General features: G+C 42.0%; 1 protein-coding gene and 1 non-coding gene across 2 annotated transcripts in view; both read right to left on the bottom strand.

Annotated features, from left to right (window-relative positions):
* The window catches only part of LOC105688165, a 28,707-nt gene that overhangs the window by 8,967 nt on the left and 7,736 nt on the right, over nucleotides 1-12,004 (bottom strand). Inside the window, exon 2 of the mRNA XM_048657942.1 lies at nucleotides 835-1,704. Within this exon, the coding sequence (XP_048513899.1) occupies nucleotides 835-984 (150 nt within the window). The 5' untranslated portion in view covers nucleotides 985-1,704. The remainder of the gene's footprint in view (nucleotides 1-834; nucleotides 1,705-12,004) is intronic.
* LOC112694973 lies at nucleotides 4,800-4,924 on the bottom strand. The gene has a single exon (XR_003150281.2). It is a non-coding gene; the product is annotated as a U5 spliceosomal RNA (small nuclear RNA).

Raw genomic sequence — 12,004 nt, 5'->3', positions numbered from 1 at the left:
ATTTCTTCAACAAAAAATCGCACCCTACTTTTTCATAATCGCGACAAAATCTGTCATAAAAAAATCACATGTTTTTCATTCTTAGAAAATCTAAAATGAATGCAAAATATATGTAAAGAGGAAGAAAACTGTTTGAGACAATTAAGAAAAATAACTTGGCTATTTTTTATGCAGCGACAGTGTAAAAAATGAAATCCATATTATTACGAACAATCAGATGAGGCAATTATAATTTTTTCCTAATCAATCACACGAGAGCGAAAAAACTCGCGAAAAAGGGGTGGAAAAAAACAAGAGAAAAATACGTCTCAAGAGATTCATGGTGTGTGTTAGATATTTTGTCAAGTCAAGCAAAAATGATCAAAGGTCCTCCGTTGGAGACCCTGCAGCCGCCGCACGTGATCACCCTTCGGTAGAACCTCCCCCCTAATTAATGGGAGTAGTCAATCGAAAAATTGGGAAATTATCGATTTTCCATTTTATAAAGCCAATTTGATACCCACAGAAGGTTCATTCTGGTACCACGTAAAAGAATTTACATAATCGGATGCAGCCTGCAACTGCATCGCATCGTATAAGCTGAAAAACTCATGAATTTAAATTTTCGCGATATAAGTCGCGATATTCGCACGGAGATCTCGTTTATCTCCTCATTATTATTCTTCTTCGATGCTGAATGAAAAAAATTTCTCACATCTCGCGTCTTCAGAATTTCAGATTTTTTTCATCGCTTTCGTCGCTACGAAAATCTGAATATAAAATACAGAGAACCAGAACAATTAATTCGTTCGATATAATTGGTTTTTTTTTTTTTTTATATAAGATATAATTTACCTGATGTGGAGCGGGAGATCTATTGGCGCTGTGACTGCTTGGAGAATTGCAATTCGAATCGAATCCTTTGTCACCTTTTTTTCGATCCTTTTTTTTCCTCGGTCGCACTATGTGAGCTTCCATCCAAGACCGGAACTTAGTACCGAACATTTTGTTTATATTATTTGCCTAATGATCACTCTTTTCGTTCCTCAACTTTCGGTCTGTACAGTCAATCAATCACTTCGACCGACGATAATTTATTTTAAAATCCGCACCGGGAGGAACGGGAAGTACGAATAAATAACTTGGAGACCGGTTTCAAAGAAAAAACTATCCCGAAAATTTACTCTTTGGATTTCGAAACATCGCCTCGTTGAAATTTTCATAATACACCGCACGTTTTCAATCACTCGCGTTGTTTAAATAATTTTCAATTCATATTCGAGTTAATTTCATATTGTATATTCTCGGTTGTACCCCAGGAAGAGCGTCAATCTCGCGAAAAGTTATACCTGTATACCCGCGTGATTTTTATCATCACTTATATAATTTATTTTGTTGTTTTCTATTTTTTACATTTTCGCGTAGAATTTCGTTCATTAAAGGTCTTCGTACAATCGTCCCCTACTGCAGTTCTCATTAGCATACTAAGCGACTCCATTACTTTCTCGTCTCTCACTTTTTTCCCTTGCCAAATTTACGGTTTTTTTTTGTTTCTTTCGCTTCTCTCTCTTCTTCCTCCTTTCACGCCGTTCCCCGCTCCTTTCTCCTTCCCACTTTTAATGCCTCGCGATTTTCTATATTTTCAGTTCACTTCTTCTCTCTATTTTCCGGTGCAGTCCGACGTCCGAACTATATCACAAGCGATGTAGAATATTCCCGCAGGATCTGAAACACGGAAAAAGAGGAGGATAAAAATATAAACGAGACCTTCACTACGAAATAAACATGTTAAATCGGACTCATTAGCATTTTTCAAATTAGATCCGTATATTTCTCTTTCGGTTTTTGTTCCATGATAAATGCGTGGTTTAACGGATAAACGGAGGACCCGACGAGGGGCGGGAAAAAAAAAAAAAAGGTAGAGGTACGCCGTGCCCGTGCTCCCCAGGGATCGCGGAAACTTATTAAAACAGGGCACGGAAATTTCAACGCTTTAATAAATGCAAAAGAGCGAGTCGACTACGCACGTGAATTTATGGGAAAAATTATAAATCGCCAAGGCGGCATTACGGCGTACAGGCGAAAGGGGGCGATTCCGATTTTTATAATTATCTAGTCTACCGATTACGGGGAGGAAAAAATTGTCGCAACATCGATAGGGAGAAAACTTCTAGATAAATTAATGTAAGATCGAAAATTACTCTCTCAACACGTGACGACGACGACGATTATTGTTACTTTTTTTTTTTTTTTTTATTGTTAGTATTTTTATTTTTCATGCACGCGACGGTGCGGACAATTCCATACGCGTACGTCCTACACGCGGTAATATCCACGGGGATCGTCGCGTGCGGCGTAAAAACCTCTAATATTATCGGAGTGTGTAAAATATCGCAGGATATACAAGATGGTTCAAAAAATATACTATACATGAGAGATCTGATATCGGAGCAGCGGAAAAAATATGAAGCCTAGGCTCGTATTCCGATCGAGCGCACGAAGGCCTAAAGGCGATCGCGAAATTCCATAAAGTTTCATAATGTCCCATAAAATCGAATCGAATCTTGTTCGACTAGATGCTCGATGGGACTTCGATATCGTATCTGGGACGTGTAGTCGCGTAAAAATTGTTTCGCTGACTCAGACAAACGCCGACGGCCAACGTCCGAAAGGAAAGGATATGGAGGGAGGAAAAATCTGAAAAAATTTTCCAGATGGATTCTAGAGAGAAAGAAGAAACCGACGATGTTACGGTTTAATCCGAACGAGAAAAAAGTAACGTCTCCGGGGAGAAATTCGTGCAGCGGATACGGTGGGGTGGTGGGAATAAATAGTTTGGCATCACGATTAGAAATCCCGATGGTGTGACGTGCGAAGTTGCGTATCCAGGGAAATTACTCGGTATTCGGGGTATCGGAATCGGCTAACGGTTTAGTCGAACGGTTTGTCCAGAAATTAAATTGTCTATGCAAATTTGAGGAGGGACAAAATTTATCGTAGAATTATACTGCGGAGTATGCAGCGGCAGAATCGGAATCGGAATCGGCATCGGCAGCGATTTCATCATCGGCCTATGTATAAGTAGAACAAGTTCGCGAATTAATTTGCACAAGTTTATCGAGCTAAACGGAGTTCACCACCATCCGCCCAACGTCGCGAAAATTTTCTTTTTATCGAATTTCAATACGTCAATTAAATCGAGTCAGACTACCGATCAGTCGCGATCGGGAGATGAAGAGAAAGATAAAAAAAATTGCGAATCTCTTCACGTCGAGCGTTTTATTCGCCATGATGCACCACTACACGTGTAGAGGATATGCAAATGTGAATTTACACGACTCGCGAAGGGGCCTGTGGAAGTCGTAAATTTTCGGCCACAATGTTGCAGCCGCTGCAACGGCGGCCAAAAGCGTTTTCAAGATGGTTGTTTTTTTTTTTTTTCTTTCTTTTCTTTCTTCATTTCCTTTCTCTTCTCTTCCTTTCTTTCGCGTATTTTCGTACAACAGACATACTGCACAATGCGAACACACAGAATAGCGCACCCACCGACAAACGGATATGACTTTACATCGCGCCTCTGAATTATGAGGACGTATTTTACCTCTTTTTTCTTCTTCAGAAAACTTACGGAATCTCGCGGTACTCTCAGACACCGTACACGTGGGTTCACCGGGATAAAAATAAAACAACGATGGGGAAATTTGCACGAAAATTGGATCAGTTTTTTTTTTTTTTTTTCGTTTCGTTTCGTTTCGTTCGGCGTACAGCAATCGAAAGATGGTGCAATTAATTCGTTGCTCAATTTTCATTCTACACTTTTACTATTCTTTCCTACAGTTTATTTTTGCTTTTGGTTTTTTGGCAATCGGGACGTTATTTTCCGCTCCAACGATTCGCTATCTCGTAAAGTCTGGCTCTGTATCCTCTCGTCTTTTTCATTCTTTATTTTCTTTCTCCTTTTTTTCTCTACGTACTTCTGTTCGTCCTTCCATAAAACTAGTTGGCGAGGTAGTCGAGGTACGTACGTACCTTGAACGGTGAAAAAAAAGAAATGGAAAAATAATCCGCCCTTACACTTCGAGAAGTTCCGCGGTACTGGAAAGAATTGTAATTTCTATTTTTTCTAATCGATTTAACGGAAGTCTATTTCAAATTTCTCTCCTTCTTCTTCAAACCCAACTGTGTGAGCACAGCGATGAAGATTTTTGGAAAAACTGTTTTATATATCCTTCGGGGTTTATTACAGATTCTAAATTTCCTTTTTTTTTTTATAAACCGTAGAGTAACCTGAAACGAGGTGCTCAAATATTATCACGTCGGTAAAAAATTTTTACCCCCATAGAGCTCGACGGGGTCGGCCGAGGTGGAAAAAATTCTTATGATTCCAAGGTGCCCCCATCAACCCTTAAGGTTGTATCACGCATAATTTATTCAAACATCTGCATGCCTATGGGTTCACCATCTCCCCCTTAGATTTTATACAGAGTAAACCTTATTTTTTTTTTTTCACGAGGAGATAGTGAAAAAAAGGATTTCACATGGGCATTGTTTTCTTTTACCCTAGGAAACTCGACGATTGCTAATTTATTAATTACGTATTATAATCAAATGATTCATCAATTATTAAGTAATTAATCCCATGCGAATGCCAGCCGATAAATGATGGAATTAAATATCTGATAAAAAATTAATTATTCATCAGTAGAGGCAATGTGCTATTAACCGGCGAACTAATGAGTTAATTATCCCTTCTTAACGGATTGTACTATCCAAGTTCACGGGATTACCTAGCTGAGAGATTTATGTTTGGTATATATTATCGCCCCGATTTGCATCAGGGCAGGTTTAAAAATTGGTCTATAGACTCATCAAGTCGTTCCCCTCCACGGAAATCTTTAGTAAAAGGCGAAAGATTTATACGTGTATTGAAGGGAAACCAGAGTGACTGGCCAGGGGTGAAGGATCGGTACTTAATATTTTCGAAGGAATTTTCGGTAGCGAGAAAAGGTAAGTGAAAAACGCCACCGAACAGACGGAGTTGGAACTACTCGGTCGAAAATCGATTTCAGCAAAGCAATCGTGGCGCGATCTTTGAAAAGTAAAATATCGCAAAACAAGTATCGAAAATTCTGGATCGAAATGGGCAAAAAATTTCTATTCATCTTATTTCATTCCATGTACCATTTTGGCATGGAACGAGATAAGGTTGAAAATCAATCGTCGAAAACAACCCCTACCATAATGCGGTCGAAAGTAAATTTCCGTTTGTGAGTATTACCTTTGTACATAGACGGTATAACTCTTCCACAGGAAATGAGGAAACTCCTGGAAATTGAAATTCGAATCAAAAGTATAAAGAAAATCCCGTGAGCCAGAGATTCTCGGAGGGTGTGTGTAACTCCTGCTAAAGATACAAACGCGCTCGCGACGTTGAACGAAAGAAAAAAAAAAAAAATAACAGAGAAACGAAAATGATCGGGTGGAAAGTAAAATGGCCGACCGAAGTGAGCGGGGGGAAAAGAGGAAGAAAAGAGAGAAAAAAGAAAGAAAAAAAAAACACGGAATTCGCTATTCAATTATAAATACCCACCCACGGTCCGAAACTTTGAGGAAACTAATAGCTTAGCTATAGAGACGAGTGAGAAGTTATATAATTTGTTGCATGATCATGGGGGATGAAAGGGCCTCCCGCTCCGTAGGAGTAAGGAAAGCCCGGAACATTTCCGCACCCTCGGGGGGGGGCGAGGGGGATGAAACTTGCGGAGATCATGGGACTCCTCAACCTCCGCAATAATAGGAACCCTCTCAAGTATTACGCGTGCTGAATACCGATCGAAAACTGTACGTCGAGCCCCGTCCGATGCGCGGTGCGACGATTCAACCGCGGTTGCACTCCGTTCATTGATAGAAAATATTTATTCGCGTAGGTCTCGGATTAGGTTGAGGAATTCGATATCTCGTTCGTTTTTTCTTTTTTTTTTTTTTCACTTACCGACTTCCGGAAGTAGATTCGGTGTATATCGCGATAGGACTGCTTACCAGGTGCCGCCATTGCTAGACGAGACCCCTATACTACAGATGGGATGATTGTTTGCGCGGATAATCCCGTCGGATTAACCCTTTCGGTGGGGAGTAAACCTTGGGATATACGGCGATTCTGGTCTCCTGTCCTATACGTACCGTGCCGACCGTTATAATTACACGAACTGTCTGATACAACCGCTAAATTCAAGATGTTCGAAATAATAACGCGCGTCACTTGCGACGTGAGGAGAACCGGAGGATCTTCTCTCCTCAGCCTCCGGTGTACGAGGGTGGAAAATCTGCAAGGATTACAGGGATAACGGGAACGTGGAGTGGAACCCGTGAATCGAACGTCGGAAGAAAAAAATATTGGGAAAATTCAAATCTTTAATCCTTTTTTGGTTGAATAATAAAAAAAAGAAAAAAAAAAAAAAAAAACTAGCGGGGTGGAAAAGAAAATCCCGTGATACCGTGTCTAGCGGCTTCCGTATAGACGGTGTTGCATTTCTCACGAGACTGTTCAACGGTTTATTTCTGCACAGCGAATAGAAATAAAAATGTAAAAAATATTCGCGACGTTCGCACCGCGCCAAATTCCACGTTCTCGTTTAAACCTATATGATATACCGCCGCGGTATAGGCAGAAGTTAGCACAAGTGACGCGGAAAGTGAAACGCTTCGTTGAATTCGTCGTCCCATGAATATTTTATGATCCTTTTCGAGAATCCTCGAGGCTTCGCGGTCATCCCGGCAGACGAAACGCGCGCGTAGGATATCCCTTCGGTGGTACGTATATCCTGCGCGACGGGAAATTTTGTAAACATTATATACGCACACCGAGTCGAGGATGAATTTATTTATGAGGTTTGTATTCACTGCAAATTCGGCGACTGGGTCCTGCTCCAGAAAGTTTCTTTTTTTTTTTTTTTGGCGTCCCTTCGATTCCGTAAAAGGTATAATTTATAATTGCGGCAACGTGAATTGAATAACGTGGAATACCGACGTATGAAAAATGATGAAAAAATAAATGAATAGAAAAAACCATTCGAAGCCGAAGGGGGTTGCGAGTCACGGTGCGCGCGTGTTCGGAATTTCCATAAAAATCAAATCTACGGATTTACGGGGTGAAGAAGAAAACAGAAAAAAACAAAAAAACTATTTGCTCGGATGACGTGAGGTCGGTATAGGCGAAGGGTAGGTATAGAAATAGGTATTATAGGCTTATTCAATTTCTAGTATAAAAACCTCCGGATTTCGAAATCCCATATTTTATCCCTCTGTAAACGTGGAACAAAATTGAGAAGAAAGAAAAAAAAACACACACACCCTGCGTGCGTTTTCGTCGTGCGAAGAAGCTAGCGACTTCACCTTTCATTCCCTTTTTACTCGGTTTACTTTTTTATTCTCTACGCATGTTAATTCTCAGCCCTTTGAAAAAAAAAAAAAAAATCCCGCACACGAGGAGTTGAATACCTCGTTTTCATTTGTAGGGGAAAAAAAAGGGGGTTTGAATAAACGATTTAAGAATTGTCCTCGTCTACGCCGCACTTCGTTTTAAACCCCCGAAGTGCAATTTACGAGGCCGCGGATGACACGACGACCGCTGAAAACTTTCAGTTTCGAGGGTGGAGGCGGTATACACACGTATGTATATACATATACGAACAAAGTAGGTGCACCTTACATTCGTAAGGGTTAAAAAAAAACCGCGAGTGGCATCCCGGCGTTTTTTCAGACCCCTTACGCTAACCGCCGCGAGAACAGATGGGGTAGGAATTACCGCGGCAGAGCAAACAGTATCGTTTCTTTCATTTTGCACGACTCGCGAGATCAGCTCTTTACTTTATTATTACATTTTATTTTTTTATCTTCGCCGTTTTTTCTCTGCTGTCATATTTCTCCACGAGATATACCCGTGCGCTTGTGTGTACGGATGAAATGATTCGGACGATGCGAATGACGGAGATGGACCCGAAGAGCAAAAAAAAAAAAAAAAAAAATTTAAACCGTCACCATTCTCTTTTCGAGCTTGAAAAATGGCGTGAAAATTATTCCAACGCGTTGAAGGAGCTTTTCATGGTAATATGGTATATGTATAATATGTGTACATGTTTTAGTGTACGATGTGAAAATCATCCCTGCACCTAATCGTGATTTCGTAATTAAACTAAAACTGTGCTTTGGCGTGCTCGGAGGTCGCTCGTTAATCAGAAGCGACACGATATTCGTGCGATACACAGGCCGAGGTAATTATCGTTTTTGGTTAGGTAATCACAATGTGCAGATACGTACATTGGGTGGGTATATTATAATTAAACCGGCGTGCGCCGAGGAGGCGCAGAATATTCCGCCACCGCCACCGCCACCGCCCCCCCGCACGAAAATCTGAACAATCAATCGATTATGCAAATATAGAAAATCGTACTCAATAATTGAGGTTTAATTAATTAATCGCCCCTCGATGAATGTGTACAATATCTATTTTGTTATTTTCCAAATTCGTGGCGCGTCGCGCGTTCGATACACGATGTTACAACGTCGTAACATTCGTCGAGCAAGTTTCGAGTTTTGAGGGACGATGAGACAAAAAAAAAAAACCAAAGAATATTGATAAAAATAAAACAAGTCCAGATATACCGATCCCCCAAGGGGGAGAGTTTCGCGAATCCCGCGAAGGTATTGTATATTATGGGCATTTGTCTTTTATGTCGCTCGACGACGTACAGAAAAACTGCGGGGTGGGAGATGATCTTTTTTTTTGTCGCATTCTCATTTCGAGAGCGTTTCGCTCGAAAACTAGAAAATTCCCGTTCCCTTTTTACCAAAATTTTCATTTCTGTGCGAAAACGACGCGCGACAGCGATCGCTCGAATTTGGAATCTAATTTCGAAAATGGCTGAGCAAAATCGAAGGTAGAGAAAAGCGAATGTCGACCGCAGCGATACGGAACGTGAAAAAATGGAGCCATGTCGAGAGAATCATTGCAAAAATCGGCGATACGGTTTCGCGTCGTCGAGGTGCACGCACGCAGGCGGAGGGGCGGTAAGGTGGATACGTGGGAACGTGTGCGTCGTCGATGCAAAAATATCATCCGAAATTGTTTCAGAATTTACGGGGGTTGAGCATCTCTGCCGATGGTTAGGCGGGGTAGCGATGGTTGTCATGGCAACATCGTCGGCTCACCCCAGGCAGCCCCGGGTATAATATACGTTATAGAGGAACGCGAACCTTCAGTCTATGCCCCACAAACCATAGACTTGACTGACGACTACCTACTACTACCCACTGCTGCTGCTGCAACCGCCACTCTTCGATGGCCCGCAGATACGAATTCCATTTCGACGAATTCCCGTTGATTTTGTATAATTCGAAAGCTCGTATCCACCTTCCGATTCCCCCCCCCCCCCCCCCCCCCTCTATTCTCCCTCCCCGAATTCGGAGCGAATGGAAAAACGGTCGATTAAAAACAGCGCAGGATTCAACGATCGGTACAAGGATTTTTGAGGAAGGTGAATTTTCCAAAAGCTATAAAAAAGCAAAAAAAAATAAATAAATAAACGTGACGGGACGATCAATGAAATCGAATGAAAATCGCGACGGAAAAGATAATCTGGAGGAAAAATTGATAGAAACTTGCGGGGGGGGGGTTGTTCGATGTAGTATTTGGACAATTTTAGGATCGATTTCGTGTGCCCGTAAAGCGGGTGACTTCGGTTTCCAGCGTTTCAACGCCCTCGAGTATTCAACCGTTGATTCGTTCGAATCAGTTTCACGGCGCAGTCCACGGCTCCTCTGTACCTGACGGTCGGATGCAATTTCGTCGAAATTTTACGAGCGAACGCCAAGGCGTGTAAAAAACGAAACGCCGTACCGGATTCCGCTGTCCCGTCAAGGGGCGAGGGGTGGGTGAAAAAATGGGAGAAAAATGAAAAGGTGATAGACGACGGGGCGAGAAATGAAAGCGAAAATCGAAAAGTATCCGATTTAAATCGAACACATTTATGCACGTTTAAATTCTGCCGCGCCCCCCCGAAATTCGGAACGCGCGGATATCGCGCGTTGGCGAGGGTTGCTCGGAATCCCTTTCTCTCATCTCGACTATTTTCGCCCCTAATTTTCTCCCTCTTCTTCCTTTCATCCCGTCTCATCCCCCCCCGGCTTCGTTCTCCAACAACCTATACACACACACACGTATATAGTTAGCGGGCAATCGGTTTACCGCCGCGTGCACCACCTCCGTATTTTGACGTTGTAAAATAACGTCATTAGCAGCGAGGTGTAGCGGAGCCTACAGCTCTACCTGGTTTACGTAACGAATGAATTCCAATGAAACGCGTGGCGTTTTATCGTCCACCTTTCGATCGCCGGAAAAAAAATTTCTCTCCCCTTTTCGCGAACAAGTATCGAGAATCGATCGAAGATCCGTACAACGATAGTAACAACCCAGTCGCAGCGATCGGCGAATGAGAAAGAGAAAAAATCAGCCTCTCTTTTCTTCTCGAGAAAATCACATCGTGATACTCGGTTCACGTGGATTTTTCAAAATCTTTCCGTCGATTGTTGTGTCGCGTCGCGGGGAGATAGCTACGAAAATTCGGAGACGTCCGCATCACGTCGTAACGTACACCGGTATCACGTGCCATTCGATCCGGGCGTAGGCGTACGCGCACGTGTATAACGTACGATATTCGACGATACGTGTACGAAAAATATTGTATGCACACCGCGGGTACGCGTTGTTACGGGGTTTCGTATCGATTTCATTGTACGCGGGGACAACGTGGAGAATCACGAAACTCGCTTGGCTTAGGTATTCGAACATATTTTATCATATCTACCGTACGTACGTATATATGTACGCTACGTTACAACAACGACAACAATCCGCACTTCACCCGTGCGTAATAATTTTTTATTTTTCACGATTCGACAAAAAATTGGCTAAAAAAAATGAAATCGGCGAAACCTATTCGCGACCCCCTTTCGACGAGGGCCTCGACGTCTGGATTTTTCTTTTCCACCTTTTTTGTCAGTTTTTTTTTTTTTTTTCAACTTTTCACGTCCGACGAAACAGAGCGATGCGACCGCGTCTCCCTACCGCTATAAATTTAACGGGGCACATTGCACTAATAGGCAATAGTGCGAACGGATCGGGACAGCTGGGTCGAGTTTGGAATCATCTATGTATGCGTAAATTCACGGTAGGATATATACACGTAAATAGTATAGTACATAAATCAAACAGATTATCGTTTACATATATACGGGATTTTGGAGCGCACGTGAATTGAGCTGATGTGATGATAACATCTACGGAAATGAACACGTGTGTGTGTGTATATACATCGGCCTCTGTACCTATGTATACATATATATATCTAAGTATAACACACACGTGATATCTGGTGCAGGTACCATATAATTGCGTACTGAATTAAGCCGCAATAATATGTGTGTATATATGCATATATAATATAAGCTGGAAATGGAAACGCTGCCGTTTATACAGGGAGGAAGGGAACGGGCGGCGCGTGGCGTTCGTCGGATTCGTTTGTAATCCGTGGACAAAAAATTGATAGGAAAAATAATTGAATAGAATAAATAAAATCACGGTATACAATCAGCGCGTACGTTGAGCGGACGGATTTTCGTCAACGGACGTTGTCGAAATTAATTCTCAAGTTTCGTGTCGTAATCGACGTGTAGCCCCGCGATAAAACGGTTTCGAATTTCGCGTTTATATTATATCGTTATCGTTACGATGTTAATATCATCGTTCTCATTATCATCGTTACATCCACGTTGTACAGGTATACCGAGCGAACGTTGCGAACTTCCGGTTGAATGGGCGAACGGTGCTGTGTAATAATTACAATGACAATGATGAAAATGAGAATAAGAATAGCGCTGGCTGTATATCGGAACGGAAGCCCCGATCCGTTGTTCCAATATTACGTATACGGCTCAATTTCCAAAGCAATAAAGATGTCGAAGGGACGAC

Source organism: Athalia rosae, chromosome 7, assembly GCF_917208135.1.
Source record: "Athalia rosae chromosome 7, iyAthRosa1.1, whole genome shotgun sequence".
NCBI lineage: Eukaryota > Metazoa > Arthropoda > Insecta > Hymenoptera > Athaliidae > Athalia > Athalia rosae.
This window is presented reverse-complemented; position numbering and strand designations above follow the sequence as displayed.